Source organism: Monodelphis domestica, chromosome 1 (assembly GCF_027887165.1).
Source record: "Monodelphis domestica isolate mMonDom1 chromosome 1, mMonDom1.pri, whole genome shotgun sequence".
Lineage (NCBI taxonomy): Eukaryota > Metazoa > Chordata > Mammalia > Didelphimorphia > Didelphidae > Monodelphis > Monodelphis domestica.
The window spans coordinates 125,349,739-125,377,134 of NC_077227.1; the positions used below are offsets into that span (position 1 = coordinate 125,349,739).

General features: G+C 38.3%; 1 protein-coding gene across 1 annotated transcript in view; it reads left to right on the forward strand.

Annotated features, from left to right (window-relative positions):
* The first annotated feature begins 2,076 nt into the window (after positions 1-2,076).
* The window catches only part of RASGRF1 (Ras protein specific guanine nucleotide releasing factor 1), a 215,860-nt gene continuing 190,540 nt past the window's right edge, over positions 2,077-27,396 (forward strand). Inside the window, exon 1 of the mRNA XM_001368395.4 lies at positions 2,077-3,115. Within this exon, the coding sequence (XP_001368432.2) occupies positions 2,840-3,115 (276 nt within the window). The 5' untranslated portion in view covers positions 2,077-2,839. The remainder of the gene's footprint in view (positions 3,116-27,396) is intronic.

Below are 27,396 nucleotides of genomic sequence, written 5' to 3' on the forward strand. Positions count from 1 at the left end.
TTTTTACACTCTTTCACCTTGAATTAGGAAAAGCACTGTAAAAAAATGGACCTTTTGAAGGAGAGGATGAAAACTGAAATTTAATTCAAGTGAATCACGTAATATTAGATAGCAATTTTGTAGTTACTGACATAAGTCAGTGTATGGCCAAATGGGGCTTTTTTCTCTGGCAAAACAAGAAGGTATATGGATTCTAGGTCTCCTTTTGAAGCAGCACAAGGTCAGAAAATATAGAGCAAACTTTGGCAACATTCTCATTCCATCTTAAGAAAAGTCTCTAACCCTTTAAAAAAAAAAGAAGAAGAAATGTGAATGAAGGTTCTCTGGCCTAATGCTTACGCATGCCATGAAAAAATACCATCTTCTACCAACTTAGTTGTGCCTCAGGAATCAATATGTTTTCTTATGAGATTCTCATTCTTCCCTTAACATTTTTTTCTGCATATAATACACTCTGATAGAAAGAAAATAAGAATAATACAGTGTAAAAAATATTGGATGTGTAGTCAGATCTCAGTTTGAGTACTGGCTCTGCTACTTATGATTGATAGTATGAAACAATGGTTTATGGGACACAGGGCAAGTCACATAACTACTTTGGGCTTCAGTTCTTCATCTGTAAAAGAGGAAAAGGAAGAATTTCATGACCTGCTTCACAAAGATATCATAAAAAGTATTTTATAAACATTAAAGTACTATAAACATTTGATTTATATTTCAAAAATCAGGCTTCTAAATGGTCACTGGAGAATAAAAACATGAGAGGGGAAGTCTGTTTCTGAGTTAGGAATAGTTGCATAAAATTAGAAAGAACATTAAAGATCTACTGGTCTAATCTCGTCATTTTCCTCCTCAGATGAGAAAACTGAGTGCCAAAAAAGTTATTGGCTTGGCCTTGATCACACAAAAAACAAGAAACAGGATTTGAACTCAGGTCTTCTATATACAAATGCAATGTCAAAGGAAATATTCCTTAAACTTTCTCCTATCTTTTAACATCTCTAGAACAGTAGGAATAGTCTACATCTGAGGCACAGAATCAAGGATATTAGACCTTTGAATAGCCTTAGAGAGTATTATAACAGTGGTATTTATTATATAGTATGTTAGAAAAGACAATGAGTAGGAGAAATAATGATAAGGTTATTACTTTTTATCTTTTTAAAAATGCTTATAATGTGTCTCATATTCTGAAGCTTTTTAGATCAGATTCTAGTATTACTTTAGAAAGTAAATTATTTCTTTGCCTCTTGTAAGTGTACTTCCATTTAGGATGGTGGATGAATTCCTATGGATTCACCAATTTACTCAGAAGAAAATGAAGCTTCATTTCTCAGGGAGAGGAAGCAGAGAAGGAACAGTGAGGAAAGACAGGGCAGAGATCAATTCAATCCAGAAATACAGTTTCCTTTAGGTGGCAATGAGGCAGCCTCCCTTGACTGCAAATAAACCTTGGTCTTTTTGCAACCGATCTGTGAAAATCTGCCTTTCTCGCCAAAGGGAGATCTGCTGCAGAATTACTGTCGCACGTTGATATTTCTCTGTGTGTGCAGCATGCGGGAAATGTGACGTTCTCTGATAAATTCCTTGTAACTGTGTAGGCGAGGGGATCTAAAAATAAAGAGGGAATATCTATCATTAAGGTATCATTGCGCCATTCCTGCTATTTGAAGTCTAACATATTCCCTGAGCCTTCTGCTTTTTAAGCCTCCTTTCGGCATTTCGGGTGGGTATTTGCAGAAACTCGCAGCAGTGGCTCCCAAGCCAGACCTCAGTGTGATTGGAAGGATGAGCTAGCTAATTATGGCAACATTTAAAAAAGGAAAGCCAAACACTCTAGTGGGCTCCTTGCTTTTCTCAGGTCACTGATGGAGCTATGAATAGGAATTGTTTTTATAACTCTTGTGGACACCCCACCCCCCAATGGATTAGGTGATACCTCTTTTCCTCATATAATTATTGAGTCCCAAAAGATCATTTGAACTATTTTTTCACACAAACCCCCTTCACTTTAAATTAGAAAAAGTGCTACAAAAAAAAATAAAAACGAACCTTTGGAAGGGGAGAATGAAAACTGAAACTTAACTCAAGTGCACTCTGAACACTAGTCAGGCATAGAACTATTCAAATAAAAATTACTCCCAAGACTGATTATTGAATGAGATCCTATATAGTCCAATAGTTATGAATTTGAATTTATTTTTAAATGCCCTCTGTAAGGGTGAGAGGAATAGGAAATAATATATATATATATATACATGCATACATACACATATGTGTACATACACGTATGTGTATCTATGTTCTATATCTATATACATACGTGTGTGTAGTTTTGCTTTAATGCACCTCGTTCCTGTACTGGTAGGGCTGCGTGCGTGTGTCTGTCCGTGGTGCTGAAACTGGCTCTTCGAGGGATCTACATCACATGACTCTCCCCTTGGCTGGATCCGAAGCTCTAGAATCTATCAGATTTTCCAGCCGACTGGAAAGCCTAAGGCAAATTCTCCATTGAACGTGGCTCTGCGGAAGAAATGCTTTGGCTGGGAATATCACAGCTGGATTCAGGAAGCCGAGGCAAAGCATTATATCCTGGATTGTAAATAGATATTTGGAGTAGGAGAGAGGAAAAAAAGAAAAGAGGGAGAGAAGAGAAGAGAGAGAGAGGAGAGGGAGAGAGAGAGAGAGAGAGAGAGAGAGAGAGAGAGAGAGAGAGAGAGAGAGAGAGAGAGAGAGAGAGGCGGATGGTTAGGCTCCTGCTTGTCAGGTAGTGAGTGTTTCCCTGGGTCTTAGTCTGGGAAAATGTAAGAATCCAGGATCTTGTTGGCTTCCAAACACAATGCAGAAAGGAATACGGTTGAATGATGGCCATGTAACCTACCTGGGGCTGTTGGCAAAGAAAGATGGCACGAGACGAGGTTATCTGAGCAAGAGAAGCTCAGATAACACAAAATGGCAAACGAAGTGGTTCGCTTTGCTGCAAAACCTGCTCTTCTACTTTGAAAATGACTCCAGTTCCAGACCCTCTGGATTGTACCTGTTGGAGGGCTGCGTGTGTGACCGGGCGCCGTCTCCGAAGCCGTCCCTCTCAGGAAAGGAATCGCTGGAGAAACAGGTATAGGAACTCAGGGTGCAGGGCAGGAGGAGGATGCGGAAAGTGTGGGTGCGTACCTCTGTGAGAGACCTGAAGGACTGGCAGGTCCCGAGCGCTAGAGCGATTCCATATACAAAAACACGCGCGTCTAATATTACAGGGGCAAGGGTTTCTTTCAAGCGGGGAGGAGCGCCTAAGGAACTTTAACTTTAGCCCCTTCCTCCAATCTGTTGGCTAAAGAAGACAAGAATCTTCCACCTTCACCCTATTCCACCTCCACCCCTCACCCTGCAGCCAGGGAAAAGACAGGTGTTGACTTCTCTACTGGTTGGGGAGGGAAAGAAGTGATACAGGGTGAGACTGCAGGGGACCTGCTCTTCTAGTCTCCGGGAGAATGGGAAACATTTCTATACAGACTTTTCCTCTCAGTCCTCTTAAAACTGATGCTGGGGGGAGCGGTAAAAAGTGATTTAAAGGTGGGAAGGGAGGAAGAACAAAAAAGAAAGATCAGTCCCCATCCCTTACCCCCCTCCTCCACTCCCACCCGTGCCCCGAGCGCTTGAGAGATGAAGCTGGAGATGCCCAATCTGGTCTATGCCTCTTGCGCAGAGGACTGAGCCTAGAATTGTGCTATTCCCCTCCCCTCCACTCTCCCATCCCCACCCCGCACTGATACTGCAGCCGCGATGCTGACGGGTCAACTGGGCTTCCTAGCTCTCCCAAGCACAGCCCACAATAAGGGATAGAAGGGGAAAGGAGAGAGGAGAGGCAGGCTAGGAGATCACTTTTTGCTGCCGGTTAACAAGCGGGGTTGAGAGAGGTGATGGAGGGGCGGGAGGATGCTGGGGAACAGAGAAGGCATCTGATTGCAACGTGGGACTGCACGCATCCCGAGTATTATCATTCCGGCCCTGCAGTGAGCTAGACAGAAGCAAGGCTAGGCTACAGTAAGAGTCCTGGGCAAGGGGTCGGTCAGGAAGGGCCGCTACCCAGAGGCGAGCTTGCAGGGCACTAACGCAGCTTACTGAGGCTAAAGCGCTGAAGCGGGCTCCTAAAGGGGTTTTTCAGGGTCTGTCCTTTAGGTTCAGTGAAGTTGGGGTGACCAGAAGACAGGAGCTATCCCCCACCTCCACCTACATCTCCCACCTCTCTTCCTACTGAGAAATCAGCGGGCTTTAATTAGTCAGTTGCTTGCTACCCGACAGTGCCCTCAGATGGACACCGCGCCAAAGAGGCTCTGCTGCAGCGGAACCTGCCAGCCGCGGGCACTAACCCCTCCTCCTGCTACCGCTATCGCTGCCACCGCTGCTGCCCTCGCCTTCCCTGAGCTGCATGGCTAATGGGCACAACCAGGGGGGGGGTTCGGGCGTGAGCGCTCCAGAGGAGCGCGCCAGGCCAGGCACCTTCTCTGCTTCCCCCACCCACCCCAATTATTCTTCCTCTGTCCTCAGCCTTTATTTGCTAGTAATCTCCCTAAGCTTCAGATATGGAAGAGGTTGGACCAGGTTCCATGCAACTGATTGCAAGCACCCCCTACCCTGAGAACCACATCCTGGCTGGTGGTGATTGCTCCTTTTCATGCCTCAGATTTACTGGACCTCCCCTAACTCTCCTGTCATCTGCGTTCTTTCCCCAACTCCATCTCTGGTTCGTTGACAGGTTATATGAGAATTCTGAGTGTCTAGTTTCCTTGGTACCTCGGGTGTTTTCTCACGAGCCCTCCCCCCACTTGGGCATACATAGGCGATAAATTATTCGTGTTTTCGCCTTTGGGATAGGGTTGGAGTGAATGTTGTGAGGTGGAGAAGAATTCTTTACTTTTACTTTGAGGTGCTATATGGATCTCGAAATCTATTTGTTAGTATTATATGGTGGGAAGGAGAATGCCAATGGATGTTTTTGCCCACTCTGTATTATAAGAAATCTTTTCCAAAATATACCCGTCCATCATGTGAATTGATTGGCCTCACATTAAAGGATCCTTAAACATAAATCTTGTCCTGCCACTTTTCACAAGATGAGACCGTCATGGAAATAGCAATGGAGTTACCTTCAGGAGATTCAAATCCAAACCTGTCACTACCTGTGTGGGCTTGGGCAAGTCCCTGAACTCTTTGAGCTATGTCTTAAAAATCAGGAAGTTGGGCAAACACAATCCTTAAGGCCCCTTATAGCTCCAACCCATACTTTTGTGGACTTATCAATGACATGCAGAAAAGTGAAATATCTCGGTCCATGTCACTTGTTAATAACAGTGATGGAATTAGCACCATGTATCCTCTTCTCCAACCCAGTGTTCTTTCCACTAAAACCTATTGATTTGACCTTAGAAATGAGTTGATCCAAAGAAAGTTCATTCCAAAAGCTTGGTGATGTTTGACTGGTATATTGAAGGCTGCCTAGAAAGATGTGTTCATTTGATAAGGCTGTGGAAGAAACTGAAAAATAGGAAGGTTTTTAAAGATAGCTTTAAAAGAGCACCAAATTTGGAGCTAGAAGACCCTGATCTGCCATTGTGTACAATGCTGTTGCCCCTCAGTTTCCTCTTCTGTAAAATGCTATTATATTATGCTGAGGACCTTTCCAGTTCCAGATCCTAAGATACTATGATTCTAGCCCTTGCATATATTTGAATCATGGTGTAATGTACACCTGATTTTCCTCCTCAAAGCCTTATATAGTGTTTCTGAGTGGTGGGGCAAGACTGGGGCAAATGTATATGTCAGAGTGAAACCACAAGCAGGCACTTCTGGAATTACCTGATGATAGGGGAGGCTTGTCAGATGCATGTGGATTGGTTTAAATATATGGATGCACCCCAAATATACCAGAGATCTATCCCAAAACATTAGGTAGTTCTGATTTACTCAAAATAGATACAGAATTGAAGAGAAAATGAGCATCAGATTACTTCAAATTGAGCTAAAAAATGGTCAAAGAATCTAGTTTCCAGCTTAATCCTTTCCCCTGAGAACAAGGCTATGTTAGTCCAGCCCTTGAATCCCTGTTGTGTTAGAAGACACTACTAATTTGACTAACAGATTCTAATTTGGTTTTTAAAGCTTCATTTGAATGATAGCCATATAACTCACCAGGGGTTGTTAGCAAAGAAAGATTTTACAAGAAAAGGCCATCTGAGCCAAAGGACTTCAGACAACACAAAATGGAAAATGGAGTGGTTTGCTTTGTTGCAAAATATGAGAATGACCCTAGCTATTTCAAACATATACCTACTGTTAAAAAAACCAAATCAGATTGACTATTTGCACACCAGTTCCATTCAATCAGCATTTATTAAGCACTTACTATGTATAAGGTACCATGTCAGAGACACAAAGACAAAGTTCTTGTCCTCAAGGAGTTTATATTCTACTCCAATCATCTCTGAGGTGATAAATTCACACAGAATTAACCAAGGTGATATTTAGTCCAGGATATTTAGACCTGAATTTCACCTCCTATGGGATGATCCTATCTGATAGTCTGTATGTAAGGCTATAACAACCATGGCCTTTCAACAGATTAATATACAAATAAATACATAGCGCTAAGATAGAAGAAAAATGTAAACCTAAATTGCCATAGAATAATGCACAAGAGATTAACCATCATGAGACAGAATCAGCTCAAAAGAACACCAAGAACAGTCTTGAAAGGGAGAAAGTCACAATGGAAGGAGGGAGAGCCAGTCCTAATTCCTCTACCTTGGTAACTATTTATTATATGAGCCTCAAGTTAGCAGTACAGCTAACAATGTGCTCTCCCCATCCCCCAGACCATTCCCACTGGCTGCCTCCTTCTGTCTTTGTCCCTGGGCTCTTGTCCCAAAGCATGGGACCCAAGGCAATGACTGCATAGAGCATTCCCTAAAGACAATTCTGCTATTAGTGTTTAACTCTCTAATGTATTAACCAATAATTCTGAAATCCCAAAGTGAAAGTTAATTATTCAGTGAAATGAATAACTCAAGCCAAGCAACCAGCTTGGAATACTTATTTTCTTGGTTTCACTCTTTATGAGCCTCCAAGGAAGGTGTAAACCAAATGTATGAGAAAATATGTGGCCAGGGAAATTTGGAACACTTTTTGTGTGACTAGATAAGATGTAATCATATCTTTGAAATGTATATATTGTATGCAATTCTCTACTTTCTCATGTGCAGATACTTCATCTTATTTCTGTATTTCTTGCCAAAAAAAATCCCCTTATTGTCCCTTGATCATCAGTCTACAACAGGAAGCATAATAACCTGAAGAATAAAAAGCCTAGTTCACTCTTTGACACACTTCATTGGCCATATAGCAAGAGAACTTTTTCTTTCTAAAAACAAAAACAAAAACTCTTGCCTTCTGTCTTAGAATCAATACTGTATATTGGTTCTAAAGCAGAAGAGTGGTAAGGGCAAGGCAATGGGGGGGGGGGGGGTTAAGTGAATTGCTCAGGGTCACATAGCTAGAAAGTGTCCGAGGCCAGATTTGATCCTAGGACCTCCCATCTTTAGACGTGGCTCTCATTCCACAGAGCCACCCTCTTCAGCTATGATTAATAGCCAAATTCCAGTCAACAATACTAATATAACCCAGTAATAGTAACACTACAGATTTTTTTGTCATCTTTGTAATAGCCTTTGAAGCATATATTCCTGCCTCCGCTCTGTAATAGATGATATTTTGAGGGTGTATATTTGATGGATACTAGATAACTAATGGATCAGGTAGTTATCTTCTTTTTGCCTAACCTCCTCCCTTTTCCTCCTTCTTCAGAAGCCTTTCAGCCTCCCCTCCCCCTTTCTTCAGTCTCCCTCAAGTCACTCAATGTGAGCTGTGAGGTTTCAATGAAATAGTTCTTAATCTTCTTTGTCAAACAAGGGGTTTATTTGGGGAAGACAGGACAAGGGTGGAGGATAAGGTAAGAGGGGTAGGATACCCCTATTCTCTACAGTGAATGTTGGATTGGAGGATAGTGAGAGAAATGACAATTCAGCCACTAGCATGAAACAGAGCCAGTCAGAGAGAGATATAAGGACTATTGTCCTTCTTTTCTTCTTCCTTCAAATCAGCCAGGTCACCTCCAACTTTATTATCCCAAGTCCCAGAGATAAACAACCAGTTCCCTGCTTCACCAACCACCATCAGCCAAAGACTTCAGCCCAGTCCAGTCCAGCAGTTTGCTCTTGCTGTTTCCCAGTCACATTCCAAATGGGACCCATCTCCAGTTTCTGTCCTTTGCATGCATTTTCTTATAATTTCTCTTTTCTCCACAACTCACCTCCTGATCTGATCCAGCCTTCATATTACTGCTGAAACAATCTTTTTTATGTGTAAGTCTGGGTCATGTCACCTCTCTACTAAACAAACTTAAACAGTTCCTTAATACTTACCAAGTAATATTCAAGTTCCTTTTCCTGGTATTCCAAACCCCACCTTTCTAGCTTCATTTCATATTACTGCCCTCAAGGTTATCAATGATCCATTTGAACTAAACTACTCTTAGCTTCTCACCATATGCTACTCTCACCTACTTCTTTGCCTTTATTCATGCCATTTATCTTGGAGTATGCCTTTCTTGGTTTACTGAACTATGATCACTCTAGTAATGACTTTCTCCCTTGGATCTCACATAGAACTTTGTTTTACAACTCTCACATTAGTTTATTATGAAATATTGGGTATTTGTGTTTATGTTTTATTGATTTCCTAGACTGTAAGCTTCATGAGAGCAAGTATAACTATCATGCAAATTTTGTATCACTCCCTCCTAGCACCCTTCATAGTACCCTGCAAATAATAACTTTTTCAAAAAAATGAATTAATTAATGCATATTATTTCCTCCCTAGATAAACTTAAATGTATTCTTTATTTCTGGAAATTCTATAGCATATATATATATGTACATATATTTTTAATATCAAGAATCTTAGTGTTAAGAACACCCAGTAGTGCACCCTACCTTCTGTCTTGTGCAGTTATTCCCCAGGTTTGTGGGAGTTTTGAGCTTTTGCCTATTCCAAGATCCAGTCTTCTCTTGCACGCAAGTAGCCAAGAACAGAATTCAGCCCACAGATGTTTATTAAGTAGCAGTTGAGATACAGAGATGAAAGATGCTCTAAGTACATTGCCAGTGTCAAAATGTTTTCATGAAAGTTTCTGTCAGAGTCAACTAGTTTTGGGGGGTTTGGGTTTGTTAGGTTTTTTCTTCTTTTCAGTCACATTGCCAATAGTTACAATCACAGAATTTTCAGAGCTAAAAGAAACATTTTAAATGATCTTGCCTTACCTGCTAATTTTACAGATGAGAAAACTGAAACCAGAAAGAGGAAGAAACATATATGAGATGATAAATGTTAGTGCCAGAGCTGAGTCTAGAATTTGATTTTCTTACCCAGAGTCACTATGAAACCAGGAAAACCAGAACTGAGAACACCTGAAGTCCTTTAGCAGTATAGAAACAACAGAACTTAGCATTTAGCAATAATAGTTAATTTTGGAAGCACACAGGTTCTGTGAGCTTCTGCCCTGTGAGTTTCTGATCCCACCCCTATCCCCAGGGGTAATCTTGAACTGGTGTCCTAGGGTCTCTGTTTCTTCCTCCATGAAGTGGGGTCCACTCACCTCAATTTAAGGAGACATTTTCTTCTACTTACTCCTAGTATGCAGTATTTGTCATAAATGGAAAAAAATTCAGTATAACTCTGCTTTTCTAGAAAAAAAAGGAAGCATTGCAGTGTAATAGGAAAAGTATTGACTTAACAGTGAGAGACTCTGGCTGGGCTCCTGGCTATGGGACCCTGGGCAAGTAGCTTCTCTCTTCTAAATGTCAATTTCTACTTCTCTAAAATGGAAGAGGGGGGGAAATGAAGAAAGAAGAACTTGGACTATACCTTTCAGCTCTAAATAAACTTGGTTGAAGAATTTAATGTGAAAACAATGATATTTTTAAGGAGCTTGCATAAACTTGATCCTTAGTTTATTCAGTTCTTGGAATAATTTGGGGGACACTTGTGTACCACTGGTCAACAGGATCACACACTACAGTTAGCGAACCCCAGGTTGAAACTCAATTACATAGGTTCGTTCTTCAAACTTGAAATATGTATATGATGATATAAAAGCTAAAACACTAGAACTTAGGCATGTTCCATCTCATAAAGATTGAGTTTATATGCAACAGGATAAATTGGCTTTTGGTCAATGCATTTTTCTGTCATCTTTGCAAGTCTTTTCTTTAGAATTAACCATATTACCATTCAATTGCCATTCAAGCTTGGAACTAGAAAATAGCATTCTATTTGTTATATGTTGGCAATCAGAACATTTATAAATTTCTGATCTATATTGACACAATATTTTCCAGTTCAGTCCAATATAGGTCCCTAAATCTATATTGACACCATTGCCATCTACCTGATGGTATTTTCTCTAATGATGTTGTCTACATTAGGGGATATCAGCATATCAAAATTAAATTAAGTTTTGGAAAGTTAAAAAAATTTTCCAAGGCCAAATACATTTTTAATGTTCAAAAGGTTCTTTAAAGAAAACAGTAAATCAGTAAATAGTTATTGAGCACCTACAATCCACAAGTTATTGTCAAATGAATGAATTATTAAATAAATAAAAAAGAATTTGTTGAGGATTATTTTGTTCCAATCACTGTGCTAAATGCTAGGACAAGGCATGCAAAAGTAAAGACTCTATGCTAATTGATGACTATGCAGAGACAAAATTCCTGTCCTCGAGGAGCTAACATTCAATGGGTATTCAACTAAGTAACTTACAAAGGGAACTTGAAGAAGAACATTAGTAGATGAGAAAATCAGGAAAGGCTTCATATAAGATATGTCACCTGAGAGTCCTTAATGAAGTTAAGGATTATAGGAATAAAAAATAAGTGGGTATATTCTATACTGGATAGGGAGTGGCTTATAAAAAAATGGAGTATAATTAGAAGTTGGAACTTCTAAAGTGGAGGAATAGCTAATACAGTTTGGCTGAAATGAAATTTTAAAATTTTTAAATGTGGAGGAGAAGATGTGAAATATAGTTGGAAAGATAAATTGGAGTAAGACAGTGGATTTGTTGTTGTTGTTGTTCAGTCCTGTCTGACTCCTTGTGAACCTATCTGGGGTTTCCTGGCAAAGATATTTGAGTGGTTTCCCAATTCCTTTCAGCTCATTTTATAGATTTCAGGAACTGAGGCAAACAAAGTTAAGGGACTTGCCCAGAGTGACTCAATTAGTAAGTGTGTGAGGTTGAATTTGAACTAAAGTCTTCTTGACTCCAAACCATGTGTTCTAGCCATTTCACCTATCTGTTCCAGATTATGGAGGCCTCCCTTTAAATGCCAAGCTAAATAATTTGATTTTAATTTAAGCAAAGATTCTTAACTTAGTTTGTCTGAATTTTTAAAACATATTTTAGTAATTGTATTTCAATGTAATTGGCTTCCTTTATAATCCTGTGTATTTTTATTCTATACATTTTAAAACATTATTCTGTGTAAGGGCTTATATGTTTCACCAGACTGCCAAAGGGGTCCAGGACACATGCGCATGCACACACACACACACACACACACACACACACACACACACACACACATCTAAAAGCCATAGAGTTGTCAAAAGGTATTTGAGCAATTGACATGGCACAGGCTTCAACAGCTGAGTAGAAGATGGATCAGAAAGGAGAGAAAATGGAATCAGGGAGGAATGGAAGGATGGAGCAAGTAGAGCCATCAATGGTTAGAGAAGGAAAATATAGATTTAATGAAAAGAAAAACCCTCTGATAATTGGTATTATCTAAAAGTGAAATAGATTGCCTTAGAAGATAGTGGGCTCCCTTATACTAGAAGAATTCAAGCAAAGGTTGGATGATTACTTCTTAGATATGATATAGTTAGGATTCTTTACTTAGATGTGGGTTGAACCAGATCATTACTGAAATGTCTTCCAACTCTGAAATTCTGTGGTTATGAACAAGGCTTAAAAACTGATTAGTTATAGAGAGATGTTAAGGATAGAGAAAAGTCAAGGATAATGCTGAGGTTATGAACCTCGGGGACTAATAGTGCTTTCGGTACCTATAATTATTTATGTGTGCTTATTTAAGGTTTTCAAAGTGCTTTGAATTTCTTTATATCATTTAATCCTCACAACAACCCCATGAGACAGATGCACATGTTACAGATGAAGAACTGAAACAGGAAGTGATTATATAATTCACCCAGTGTCATACAACAATCTAAGGTGTAATTTAAACTCAGATTCTCCTAACTCCAAGTCTAGCATTCTGTCCACTGCACCGTTGAGCTTCCTTTTTCTCAAAAGAAATAAAGACATTTTAAGAGGAGTTTGAAAGATACGTTCTGTACATTTTCAGTTTGATATGTCAGTAGATCATGCAGTTAAGATGTTCTGCAAGCAGTTGGCAATGTGCGCATAGAGTTCAAAAGAGAAACTGGGATTTTTTTATAAATAAAGATTTGGAAGTCATCTGTCCATGGATAGCTAGAGGGTGCAGTGGATAGAGCACAAAGCCTAGAGTCAGGAAGACTTGAGTTCAAATCTGGTCCCAGACATTTACCAGAAAGTCACTTAACCTTGTTTGCGTCCACCTCCAATGAGCTCAGAATGAAATGGCAAACCCCTCCAGTATTTTTGTCAAGAAAGCCCCAAAAGGAGTCACAAACACTTGGATACAACTGAAATTATTGAACAATAACAAAGTCATCTGTCTAGAAATGATATCTGAGTTTATAAAATGAGATGACTAAGGAAGAAAGTAAAGAGAGAAAATACAAAAAGATCAAGGATAAAATCAAAGACCATCTCCACATTTATATGGGGTAGAAGAAAGATGATAAAACAGAAAAGTAAGCTTTAGAAAAAGATTGTAAGACAGACAGTAAAAATAAGAAAAAATCATGTCAGAGAAGCAAGGGAAGAGAAACCTGGGAGCAAGGGATTGTCAATAGTGTCAAGAGCTGCAGAGAGGTCAAGAAGAACAAAAACTGAGAAAAGAGATATATAGCCGTTAAAAGATCGCTGATAACCTCAGCAAGAGCAATTTCAGTCAAGTGGAATGGTTGGAAGTCTGATAGTAAGGAGTTGAGAAGCGAGTGGGTGATAAGGAAGTAGAATGAATGAATGATTATAACTGGCTCTTTCTAGGAGTCCAGTAAAGAAATGGAGGAGAGATCGAGAATGATAACTTGAAAGGATGCCAAAGATGGCCAAATAATTTCTTATTAAATGAGGGAAATGTGACATGTTTGTGGATAATAAGTTAAGAAAAAGTCTAAAGGAAAACATATAAGATGGGGAAGAGTGGGGAATGACTTCTCAGAAGAGATGAAAGAGGGGGGAATCAGAGGCACAAGTAGATGAAAGTGATCTTAACAAGACCATTAGACATACATCTAAAATGTCAAAACAAGTACAACCTACTGTTTACTGATCACTGATAGAAATGAGAATTTAATCATAATAGATAAACAATCAGGATCTTTTAGCTTCCTTGTAACTCTTCTCTCAAATAATTAGAGACTGAACTCAACTATTTCAAACCTAGCTAGAAAAAAATCTAGTTGTCTCATATTTAATCAATTACCAGGTCCTACTTATTTCATAGTCGCAACATCTCTTGATATATTCCCTTCTTTTTATTCCCTCTGCCACCATATTAGAAAAGACTTTCATTCCTCACACACACTTTGATTACTGCAATAGTTTCTTGTCTCTATTCTCTCCACAACAACACAATTTAAAAGCCATCCTCATATCCTGATAGAAGAATCTCTGTTGTGATTAAATATAATGGAGTCATTCTTTGTATCCTCAGTATCCCTTAGTAGAATGTTAAGTTGGCATTTATTTTCCCATTACCTCCCATAGTTCCTGACACACAGAAAGAACTGAATACATTCTTATTAATTGCTCAAAAATCCAGTGTCTTCCTCTTGGTTCCTGCATGAAGGCCAAACTTAAATGCCCAGCATGCCAGATCCTACCCAATCTGGCACAATCCCCTCTCCCCTGCTTTATCTCCTTTTACTCTCCTTTGTTCTCTCTCGGGAGTCAGACCTAAAACAACATAAAATGATAGTGAGACATTTGTGAAGAGATTGCATGTTGCAAAGGTAGAGCTCACAGTTCCTGGTTACTAGAAGTCCTTTTCTCCTTTAGCTGAGTCCTAACAAGGTCCCATAGTTCTGTGATAGACAATGATTATCAGCCTTTGTAAGGCCAGTAGCCAGGGTTTCTCTTTTTCACAAATGGTCATAATCCCTGAAATTGTCACCATACTCAGGTGACATCTTTCCATATCCATCTGCAGGCACTGCCTCTGTCACTGGCCTTCACCTTTCTGGAAGCAGCTCTAATTAGCTACAATGGACTCTCTTATTGTCTCTAGTAGCTAGTGGGCTTTCTGATGTGATCTTAGATCTCCTAAGCTCTCCTGATTACCTGGAGATAGGGAGGACAGAAAGAAAAACTCTCTCATCTCCCCAAGAAATTCTCTCTCCAAGACTTGATTCACCCCTAGACTGGTCTTCTATTGGACTTTCTGATCCCAGATTTGCTTACTGTTTTATGCATAGCCCAGGCTATTTCTGATTCTCTCAGCTAACAAGATATTTCCTTTTAAATCTCAACTGTCTTTAGCCAATAACCAATCAGGAACTTGTTCACACCCACTTTATCCTTTTGATTGACTGATTGAACTATCTGTTCTTGTTCAGGAGGGACTCTTCTTGATCCCATTTGGAATTTTTCTTAGCAAAGATGTTGGAGTGATTTACTATTTCTTCTCCAGTTCATTTTACAGATAATAAACTGAAGCAGTGGTAAGTGACTTATCTAGTGTCACATACCTAATAAATGCCTGTAAGGGGGCAACTGGGTGGCTCGGTGTATTGAGAGCCAGGCCTAGAGATGGGAGGTCCTAGGTTCAAATCTGGCCTCATATACTTCCTAGCTGTGTGACCCTGGACAAGTTACTTAACCCACATTGCCTAGCCCTTACCACTCTTCTGCATTGGCTCCAAGATGGAAGGTAAGGGTTTTAAAAAAAAAAAAAAGAATAAGTGTCTGAGGCTGGATTTGAATTCAAGAAAAGATTTCTTAACTTCAGATCTGGCACTCATTCCACTGTACGACCCAGCTACCCTATCTGGAACTTCTGGGATTAGATTCATTAGGGCTGAAAACCTATATATACCCTTCAAGAACCGGTTAAATTTTTAATGCAAGCATTTGCCCCCAGAAATTGGTAAATGTTATAAATCATGGCTTAATTTGCTAATTTTTGGTTGCCTTGATTGAGATAGTGTTGAATAAAGTGTTAATGAAGTAACTTAAAAGTTTTAACAATGGACAGCTGGTTGTCAAACATTTACCAAAACTGCAAAATCAGTAAGAAAGAGGTCTTTTTAGTGACTCAGTTATCCCTCCTTTTCTCTCTCATTCAAGTTTTCATTGATTCAGAGCTGGAAGGATCCTTAGAGTTCATCTAGGCAAGTCCCTCATTTTGTAGATGAGTAAAGCAAGACCCAGAAAAACGAATTTGACCAAAGTTATATAACTTATTGCCATTAAGTTGACAATAGAAAAGTCAAGTTGTTTACACTATCTAGCTAAATTTGAGCATGTCACTTAATCTTTCTGAGATTTAGTTTTCACAACTACAATGGGATTCTGAACCCAGTCCAACTCCAGTGGTCTTCCCACTAATCCCTAGACTACTTCCTTATAATTATGAAATATATTGGTTCTACAATATAATTTTCATGACATTAAAATTATTCACCCAGAAAATTAAAGGAAAATAAATTTATTCGCCAAATTGGTAGCTACAGAATATTGGTGATTCACCATGACTACAGCATGGGCACAGAAAAAAGCAGAGGCTCCTATTATTCTTCCCTTTGCATAGTGATAAGTAGTCAGCCAATCACAATGGCCTGTTTTCCCAGGCACATATCTGATTTATACAAACCAGCTAGATCTGTCCAATAGCATGTGTATATAACTATAGCTATAACAACTGCAATCAGAAGCTTCTTCCAGTGGCAGTCTTATTTTTTTTTTAAAAAGCTGGTTTTCTGGTGATTAGATTTATCTGTATTTAGCTAATGGTGGTGACTGAACCAAATTAAGGAGACTAATCTTCCCTTAATATAACCTTTCAGGAGAAGCCTCCTGGGGCATTAATTAGGCTCTCTATCATGTCATCTGGAATACAGACAAATACAGTGGAGAGTGAGTTCAACTAAAGATGAAAAGACTTAAGTTTCATTTGCCATAATAGAGTTAGATTTGAGATTTAGCCCCATTAACTAGCTGCGGAACCTTGGCTCAATCCCCTAACTTCTCCCCAAATCATTTTCCCCATCTTTAAATGAAAGGATTGGAATAGATGATTGCTAAGAATCTATCCAGATTTAATATTTAAGATTCTCTAATTTACTTCTAGTTTTGTCTCAAAAGTGCCTTGATAAATATGTGTAACATTTCTGTTTGGATCTCACCATTTGTCCAACAGCTATGTATTTCCTCTAGCTTTTTCAGAGAATAATGTCAGGCTTAATGGCCTAACTTCTATAAAGTGTTTGGAGATTATTAGAAGAAAAAAAAATATAAGGTTTTCTTGTAGACTCATTTATCTCCCACACTCTGTTCCAATTTACACATACACACATGAATCATAGAATTTCGGAGTTGTAATAGAGACTCATAAAATATCTGAGCCAGAAGAAACGTTTAAAGATCGCCTAGTCCAACCTGGCCAAGATCAAAGGATCTTCCATGTCAGCCTGGAAAGTGCCTCTGGAATCAGATTCAGGGTGGGGAAGGGCCTTCCCCAAAGTCATGTGACAAGCAAGCAACAGATCCAAGGTGAAAACCCAATTTTTCAGACTCCTAAGAGAATGCTTATTCCGCCACAAAAGTCTTTCATTAAATTCACTTGATAAGCATTTATTAAGTTCCCACCATATGTCAAATATGGTGCTAGGCACTGAGTGAGTAAAACCAAAGTGAAATAGACCCTGCCCCCAAGAAGCTTACATTCCATCGAGAGAGAAAAATCAGGAACACAAACAAGTACATGTTATACATATTATAAAATGTGTATATTAAGTCTAGTAAACTGCATGTATTAGGTCTCAATAATAGTGAATAAATTAATCTTGTAAAGTGGTCACATGGATTTGAATTTTCACTCTTTGAAGTTATAATTATGGAAAATATAGTCATTGGTTCAACACAATGGAAATATGCAGCCAAACTGGAAATATTTGACCACTTCTTGGGATTTATTGTTCACACTATTTGATACCTAGATGTACTACAAATAAATAGATCTATAAACATATATGCTCTAAATACTATTATTCATAAAACTTACACAGGGAGTGAGAAGAAAGCCATTGAATTAAAAATGACCTAAGCTCAAATAGAATAGAACCCTTTTTTCCCAAAAGAAGTTCTTGATTTTCCAACAGAAATTTCTTGATGAATAATTTAGTACTCAAAGCAATGCTGGATTTGGAGTCAAAGGATCAGGATTCAAATTCTGGTTCTGCTATTTATTATCTATTTGATCTTGAGTATATCATTTACCCTCCCCAGACTTTAGTTGTTTTCATCTATAAATGGGTGATTTACAGTAGATGATCCCTTAAGACCCTTATAGTTCTAACTCTATGACCATTTTTAGAGGAAATGTATTGCCTGCCTTCAAGCAACTTAAAATCTCATTTGAATGTACATTATTTATTGAATGATTTAATGCTTTTGAGGTCAATTATAAATGAATCCAACTAGTATAGCATAAATAAAAGTACACAAGAGGGCAGAAATGAAAAATTATAATTGTAATGAAATATTTCTCAAGAAATCAGCATGAAGGAAATGAGTATTGATTAAGTTTTATGGGAGGGAAGGAAGGAAATGGGGACTAGTGACTAGTAAATGTACTTCCAAGTCAGAGTTCAAGAACAATGGGGTCTTCACATATGTTTTTATCCTTTATATTCTTCCTTCTTCTACCACTTTCCGCCATTAGCAAAAGTAGGGAATACCAGACCATAGATAATGACAGACAGAATTATGTAATAATGGCAGCCACAAATTTCCTCTCTGGCAATAGCTGCTAAAAAAAAAAAAAAGAGTTTCATCTCTGAATGGGTCACAATACAGTGAAAAGAGTTTTGTGACTATAATCAGAGGACCTGGATTCAAATCCTTAACTCTTGAACCCATTTTTGTGAGACCTTGTACAATTCACTCACGTTCTTTAGATCTGTTTCTACACCTATAAAATGAGGGATTTGGACTTCTAGAGTCCATTCTAGCTCTAGATCTATTATCTTTTGAAACTATTAGAAAGAGATTATTAAACCTCAATAAAATATAAGGATAAATAATAATAACAGATATTTATATGTAAAAAACTTATTTATATCAGCACTTTAAAATTTGCAAAGCATTTTATCTATATTTCCTTTGAGACCCACAACAAATCTTCAAAGCATTATTATTCCCAATTTATAAATGAAGAAACTGAGGCTCATTGAGGTTGAGGTTAAGTGACCTGCCCATGATCATATTTAATATGAATTTAGGTCTTCCTAGCTAAAATACCAGCTATCTTTCCACTAGCTACTCCATGCACAGACAATACATGTAAAAGATTGTCTGCCTTATTAACTGAGCTAAGGTGGAAGGAAGGTGTCCAAATGCCAATGAAACCATGAAAGTCCTTCTGTTGAGGGACTAACAGCTGCTAAGGGAGCACTGAAGTGACCCAGGGGTTGAGCACTTTGTCTCAACCTGCAAAATGAATGAAGAGATGATCATCAAGAAAGAGAAAGAAGGAGATTATACACCAAGGCAAGATGAGGGAAACTTGAAGGGCTCTCTAGAGGAGAGATTCCTAGCCTTTCCTGAACTTGCTTTATTTATTTGCTTGTCTCTTTGCTTACTTATTTTATTTGTTTGTCTATAAAATTGTATATTGTTGTTCAGTTCTATCAGTCCTATCTGACTCTTCATGACCCATTTAGGGTTTTCTTGACAAAGATACTGAAGTGGTTGGCCATTTCCTTCTCCAGTTCATTTTTACAGAGGAAATTGAGGCTAACAGGATTAAGTGCTTCCCAGTATCACATAGTAAGTTTCTGAGACTGGATTTGAATTCAGGTTTTCCTGACACCAGACCCATCACTCTATCCACTGTAGCACCTAGCTGCACAATATCAGATGTTATTAAATGTATCATTAATCATATAGTAGTAATCATATTATTTATTATAAAATATGTATATTAAGTCTAGTAAACTACATATATTAATAACCATATTTCAATATAATTGGTTTCATTTGTAATGTTACATATTTTGTTTTATTTTTTTAAAACATCACTCCAAGAATAGAGCCATACATCACCTTTATTAGACTTCCAAAGAGGGTCCATGACACACACAAGGTTAAGAAAGTCTGACCTAACTCTGATCATCATAATTACTAATCACAGTTCTAGAGGATTCATGATGAAACAGGCTACCCACCTCCAGATAGAGAAGCAATGGTCTCAGAAGTAGAAAATGAGTCATAATTTTTTCTAGACTTAGCCAGTGTTGGAAATTATTTTGCTTGAATTTGGCTATATGTGTTTGTAACAGGGGGTTGATTGTTATTGCTTTCTCAGTTAGGGGAGAGGGAAAGAGAAAAGATGGATCTTCATTTGAATTTTAAATTTTAACTTAATTAAAAAATTTATTTAAATTACTTTTAACCCTCTGTCCCAGAAGGTTACTAAGAGTAGGGTAAAGTCAAATTTGGTGGTGAGGGAAGTAGGAGAAAGGGTGTGAGGAGAAAGGCTTAAAGAAGGAGTATAGTTGTGCCAGGGGCTCACAAATGTTTAATCACCCCTGCTTCAATTCATACTGCTATGACAATAGGGACCAGATGCTTTAAATATGCTACAGCAGTCCCCTGTCCCTCCAGGACATCCCTGAACTCAAGAAAAAATTAAAAACTCTTCCTAAATTTGAAGGGTATAAAGTGTGAAAGGGGAACTCACACTCAACCTTTCCTTGAGGATAATCCAAGTCAGGCAGCTCTGTAGAATCTTGGTTCAAGGGCTGTCAATCAGCTTTGCAAACTTTCTTGCTACACCAGTCCCTGGTTTCTGAGATTTATCATAAGTGATGATTCCAAGATCACAAAATCCAGGCATGATAGAACCTGAAATGATCTTTGAGATTTTAGGATTTAGAATCAAAAGAGATTTTAATGATCATCCAGTCCATTTTACAGAAGATGGAAATTGGGCACAGAGAGGTAAAGTGATTTATTGCCCAAAGTCACATAGTGGTAGAGCCAGGAGCCCAAGGTTCTCTGACTACCAGGGCAGGATCTTCTTTTTTTCTACTAAATCACATTGCCATAAAACATCCTTCATGTGCATGAAAAGATTCTTGATCTCAAGAGGACTCCCTGGGAAATAGAGGTGGCCAACTGAATCAAATGCCCTTGCCCTAAAACAACTCGCATTCTAACTGAGAAGGAAGAAAAAAGAAAAAGGAAAGGGACTCTTAATGGAGCTCCTAGTGATGGCACATAAAGAATACACCAAGAGAGACTATATTTAGATGTAGTCCTTGTTAAGCTTCACCTCAGCCACTTCATACTTCAAAAGTGATATTCAGTAAATCGTCATTGAGAGTGTGTAATGTGAAGCACCAGAGCTTATGGAATTTCCTCCAAATTAACTTCAAATCAAAGCCAAAAGCACAAGGGTGATGGTGAAATCAAATATAGTATGACACACCATGTCTGGATCCTTCCAAATACCAAAGGTCTTGCTACTTTAAACATCACAAGGTGCATACTACAAGACCTCCCCAAGATTAGTGAAGTAGTGCCCCAATCACAAATCCTTCCTTTCTGACCCTGATTCATGACTTAGATCCTTTCACTCAATAACAACTTATTAAGCAACATGACATAGTGAATAGAGATCTGGCTTTGGAACTAGGAAGATCCGACTTCAAGTCCCACTTCTGACACATGCTAACTGTGTGATCAAGGGCAAAAGGAAACTTTGGGGGACTCTAAGTTGCAAAGAAGGTGCCAACTTGCATTGGTAAAGTGAGTTTTCTCATCCAAGAGTTCACAGTGAAATCACAGATCCAGTCACTCTTTCCTGTGCTCCCTATGTGCAAAACATACTGTCAAGCACTTGAGAGATACAAAAATGGTGGTGGTGATGGAATGTATGGTGATGGAAAATTAAAAAAAATAATAGCAAGATATCAATCTGTAGGGGCAGCTGGTGGCTCAATGAACAGAGAGTCAGGTCTGGAGATGGGAGGTCCTGGGTTCAATTTTGATCTCAAATATTTCCTAGCTATGTTATCTTGGTCAAGTCACTTAACTTCAATTGTCTACTCCTGACTGCTATTCTAATTTGGAATATGTGTGTGTGTGTGTGTGTGTGTGTGTATGTATGTATGTATGTATGTATGTATATATATATATATATATATAATGGGGCCATATCTGTTAAAACTTGATTAAGAAAATGAGAAAAGTGATAGTGTGACATAGCAGGTAGAGACCTGGCTTCAGAGACAGTAATACCTTGGGTTGAAGTTCCTCCTCTGATATACACTGGCCATTTGATTCTGGGCAATGCATTTAACTTCTTCATGCCCCAAGGAAACTCTTCAAAAAAAGAAATTTCAAAGATGATGAAGATTTATAATAATATAAGAAATTAGGCAAACACAGAATAGTATACATGTCAGACCTTTGGGAAGGGAAAGACTTCAAAACCAAGCAAGAATTAGAAAGAGTTACAAAATGCAAAATATATAATCTGGAATACATCAAATTAAAAAGTTTTTGTACAAACAAAACCAATGTAACCAAAATCAGAAGGGTAGCAACAAATTGGGAAACAATCTTCATAAAAACCTCTGATAAAGGTTTAATTACTCAAATTTATAAAGAACTAAATCAATTATACAAAAAATCAAGCCATTCTCCAATTGACAAATGGGCAAGGGACATGAACAGGCAGTTCTCAGCCAAAGAAATCAAAACTATTAATAAGCACATGAAAAAGTGCTCTACATCTCTTATAATCAGAGAGATGCAAATCAAAACAACTCTGAGGTATCACCTCACACCTAGCAGATTGGCTAACATGACAGCTATGGAAAGTAATGAATGCTGGAGGGGATGTGGCAAAGTGGGGACATTAATTCATTGCTGGTGGAGTTGTGAATTGATCCAACCATTCTGGAAGGCAATTTGGAACTATGCCCAAAGGGTGATAAAAGACTGTCTGCCCTTTGATCCAGCCATAGCACTGCTGGGTTTGTACCCCAAAGAGATAATAAGGAAAAAGACTTGTACAAGAATATTCATAGCTGCACTCTTTGTGGTGGCCAAAAATTGGAAAACGAGGGGTTGCCCGTCAATTGGGGAATGGCTGAACAAATTGTGGTATATGTTGGTGATGGAATACTATTGTGCTAAAAGGAATAATAAAGTAGAGGAATTCCATGGAGACTAGAACAACCTCTAGGAAGTGATGCAGAGCGAAAGGAGCAGAACCAAAAAAACATTGTACACAGAGACTGATACATTGTGGTACAATTGAAGGTGATGGACTTCTCCATTAGTATCAATGCAATGTCCCTGAACAATCTGCAGGGATCTAAAAAATACTACCCACAAGCAGAAGATAAACTGTGGGAGTAAAAACACCGATGAAAAGCAACTGCTTGACTACAGGGTTGGAGGAGATAAGACTGAGGAGAGACTCTAAATGAACACTATAATGCAAATTCCAACAACAGGGAAATGGGTTCGAGTCAAGAACACATGTGATAACCAGTGGAATCATGCGTCGGCTATGGGAGAGGGAAAGGCGGGGAGGGGGGGGAGGGGAGGAAAAGAAAACGATCTTTGTTTCCAATGAACAATGTATGAAAACGACCAAATAAAATAATGTTTAAAAATTTAAAAAAAAGATTTATAATAATAGAGAGAGTTGCCCACCAGGAAATCCCTATTCCAATTAAATTAATCCTAGTCTTTTCCCAAAAAAGGATAATGATAAATAATAATTGCAGAAAATGTAACACATCACTGCAAGTTGCACAACTTTAGCAGCTACCAAATCCTTAGCAGGATATTACATGGGGGCTAAAATTATACAGCAGAAGATTGCTTCCTTATATAAACTAACAAAAAACAAATCCTTATACTACAAATATAGATCTTAAAATATCCTTGAGAATTTAACAAATTTAACAAAAGGGAAAATGTTTAGAGCAAGGTTCTCTAATAAAGATCTCATTTCTAAGATATATTGGTAATTGAGTCAAGTTTATTACAATAAGAACCATTCTCCAGTTAGTAAATGGTGAAAGGATATAAATAGATAGTTTTCTGAAGAAGAAATACAAGCTATCAATAGTCATTAAAAAGAGGATTAATAACAGTAGGAATTTGAGAAATAAAAATTAAAACTCAGATACCACCTCCCACCTGTCAGATTAGTTAAACTGACTTTTAAAAAAAGAAAAGAAGAAATGCTGAAGGGGCTCTAGGAAAACAGGTGTCTTGATGCATTGCTGGCGGAGCTGTAAATTGGTCCAACCATTCTGGGGGGGAAAGAGAGAAAGAATCTAGATGTACAAAAATATAGCTTTTTGTGGTGGTTAAGAATTTAGTGGAAATTAAAGAGGGTACCCATCCATTGGAGAATGGCTAAATGAGTTATAGTATATGAATGTAATGAAATATTATAGTGCTATAAGAAATGATGAGGTGGGTGATTTCAGAAAAAGCTGTGAAGACATATAAACTGATGCAAAGTGAAATGAATAGAACCAGAAGAATAATTTATACCACAGCAATATTTTAAAGACTAATTTTATTTTATTTTTAAAACCCTGACCTTCCCTCTTGAAGTCAATACTGTGTATTGGCTCATTCCTCCACTAGTTCTACTACTTGAGAAATTTGACACATTTTGAGCCCAATTTCTATAGAAATTTGTTGAGGAAGATGAAGGTAATGCCCACTCATGTCCAGCAAGATTTTTAAAAGGAAGGCAGCATTGTGTGTAGCAAAGAGGGACTTTCACCATCTATAAAATAGGAAAGACTAGATGACTTTGAAGGTCCTTTCCATCTATGGGAGTGATTCAATATGGAATTCTAGCAAAGTCAAAAATTTCCCATGGTTCCCAAAAGTCAACAGGGAAATTCCTAGCCTTACTTCTTAACTCCTTGTTCAAGCTCCATGGTCTTCCCAAGGCTAAGAGGCACCCGCAGCTGTGTCACTGATCTCTGTGTGTATATGTGTGTAGGGGGAAGATCTCAGCTTTTCAGCCCTGGGACCATTGTAAGTTATCCCCAATACTGTGTATTGGCTCCAAGGCAGAAGAGTGGTAAGGGCTAGGCAATGGGGGTTAAGTGACTTGCCCAGGGTCACACAGCTGGGAGTGTCTGAGGCCAAATTTGAACCTAGGACCTCCCATCTCTAGGCCTGGCTCTCAATCCACTGAGCTACCCAGCTGCCCCCTAAAGACAGTAATTTTAAAAGAATAAGGATTCCTATTAACACAATGACCCACCACAATTCCAAAGGATTTGTGATGAAACATACTATGCAAGTCTAGACAGATAAGTGATGGACTCAGAGAATAGACTGAAAGAGATTTTCTTTTCTTTCTTTTTCTTCCTTTTTATTTTTACTTTTACTTTTGGAATTGGCTAAAGTAAGGATTTGTTTTACATGACTATCCATATTTATAATGGGTTTTGTTTGTCTTGTTTTCTCAATAGGTGAGGGAAGGGAATAAAATAAATACTAAAAACAACTCTCCTGGAAACATAGTAGTATTACAGATGAAATTGTTTCTTATAATTGACTGGTTAGAACAATGTTATGTAAAAATTTCATAAATAATTTTATTCAATACCATAATACCAAATACTTATCTCTAAGCTGCATGGAATTTAAAGTTCTCAAAAAATAAGGAGCTTATAGAAGGAACCAAAGTCACATGAGCAAAATCAAGCTCATATCATCCCTGGTGTCACATCTGCCATTAAAGTTGTCTGGGAAATGCTTTCAGGGACCCTAAAGAAAATGTACCTATACCCCAGTACTTTTGTTTTAATTATAAAAAACTATTTTTAATTTAATAATCATTTAATTATAAAAAACTCATTAAAAAACACACCTTGGCAATAGTTGATAGAACATTAAATATAAAAGAATAGTAGCAGGTTTGCAATTTGTCCCAAAGCCATATCTATTTGAAACCCATTGAAAAAAGATGAGAATAAAATAATAGTAATAACAGCAACCACAGACATTTATGTAGTGCTTTAAGTCTGCAAAGCATTACAGATCATAGATTTGAAGCTGGAAGAGACCTTAGAAGTTATCTGATTTTAAAACCTCCTGACTATCATACAGATGAGGAATCTGAGGCTCTAGAGAGGCAGTTTCACACTCATAGTTTCACGAGTCCTTTGTAAACATAAATCTTGTTACTGTGTCACACTAATCTGACTCATTTACATATATTATTTAATTTGAACCCCACAACAACTCTTTGCAGTTCAGATTGTACACACAATTACAGTATGCCTATTACAGATGAGGAAACTGAGATTCTGAGAATTGTTTTTTGCCCATGGTCATGCTTACCCTCAAGGATCATACAATATAGTAGGGGGATAACAAGTCCATCAAAATACGTATGTTACCAGATAGACCATGAGAAGGAGGAAAGAGAAAACCCAAATAATTTCCTCTAGGAAAATTTGAGGAGAGAGAAATCATTTTCCACTGGGGATTTAGGGAAAGGAAAATATAATTAGAGGAGGGAGAACCTAAGCCAAGCTTTGAAGGATGATAAAGAGTTCAGCAGACAGAGATACAAAAGGAATGTTTTCCAGGCATGGAGATGTCCTTCATTGGTGCATAGAAACAAAAAGGGGCAGGAGCAGCTAGAAGCCATGAAATCCAGATTCACAAAGGCTACCTAGCCTAGCAGATTTGCTCTAATCCCTATCTGGATAGGGATCTCCACATGACATCCAGCTACCACTTCAAGGTCCCTAATGGAAGAGACGTCACTTCACCCTAAAGAAGCACCCTTCACTTTGAGAGTTCTAATTTTGGATATCAAAGTCTGTCTCCTTTCATGTTTTTAACTGGCTCCTCAAGTCTCCCAACTCCTATCCCCCACCAACCCCTTTACAATTGGGCTCCTCCTGTCACGAATGGGGTCTTGAGAAGTTTGTTGGCTCACTCATTTGATACAATCTCTGTACCACACTTGCAGCTCAGAATCTGTCCCTTCCTGTCTATTGTAGCTTTCACCTAGCCTGGCTACTAGGGGCTTCCTTTATTTTGTGGCCCCAGAATCCTTCCAGATATTACAAAGACCAATTTGCTCACATTATGTGTCCTCTCCTTCCCCACCTTTCCTATTTTCCTCTCACTGGGTACAAGTGTAAGCCATAGAGATGGGTCATAAGTGCATTTATATTCACTACTAAAATTGAATGAAATTTCGCAAGATCTCACCTCCACCAGCTTTCTCCTTCTTAAGCTTGATGGGCAAAGTGGGAAGGAAATGGGAGATCAGTGAGAGGAAAAAAAAGTCTTCCTTGACCTGCTGCCAGATGTGTCATCTTCCTGAAGCTCAGAGCTTCATCTTATACACTTTTCTATAAAATGGGGATGGATTTTTTGCTTAGATAACAGTTTCTTTTTACTCTTGACTCATATTTAAGGTGGGTAGATATTTGGTCAGCCTTTAATCACATACAGTTGGATTTAAACAGGATAATTTTTCCCATAGGGTAAAAGAAATAATTTTTCCCACACTTCCTTCAATTGTCAGATCACATCCCATCTTCTCCCATCCCTGCCTTTCCCCAGACCTTTCCCTCTGCCAGTGCCTTCAATTTATACTGTGTATGTCTTCTAAGTACAGTGTCTCTTTCATTAAAATGTGAGCTCCTTGAGGGTGGAGATCTTGTTTTTGCCTTTCTTTGTAGCATCAGTATTTAGAACAGTGCCTGGCACATAGCAAGAGGATAGTATAAATGCTTGTTGACTTGCTTCTTGTTAATTGACTCAATGCCTCAAGCACCTCTCTAAAAATAGTTTACAAAGGTTCTTTGATGGAAGCATGTCCTTTGCTTCCCTACCCCTACGAAATCACAGGCCTGGACCCACTAAAATAAATG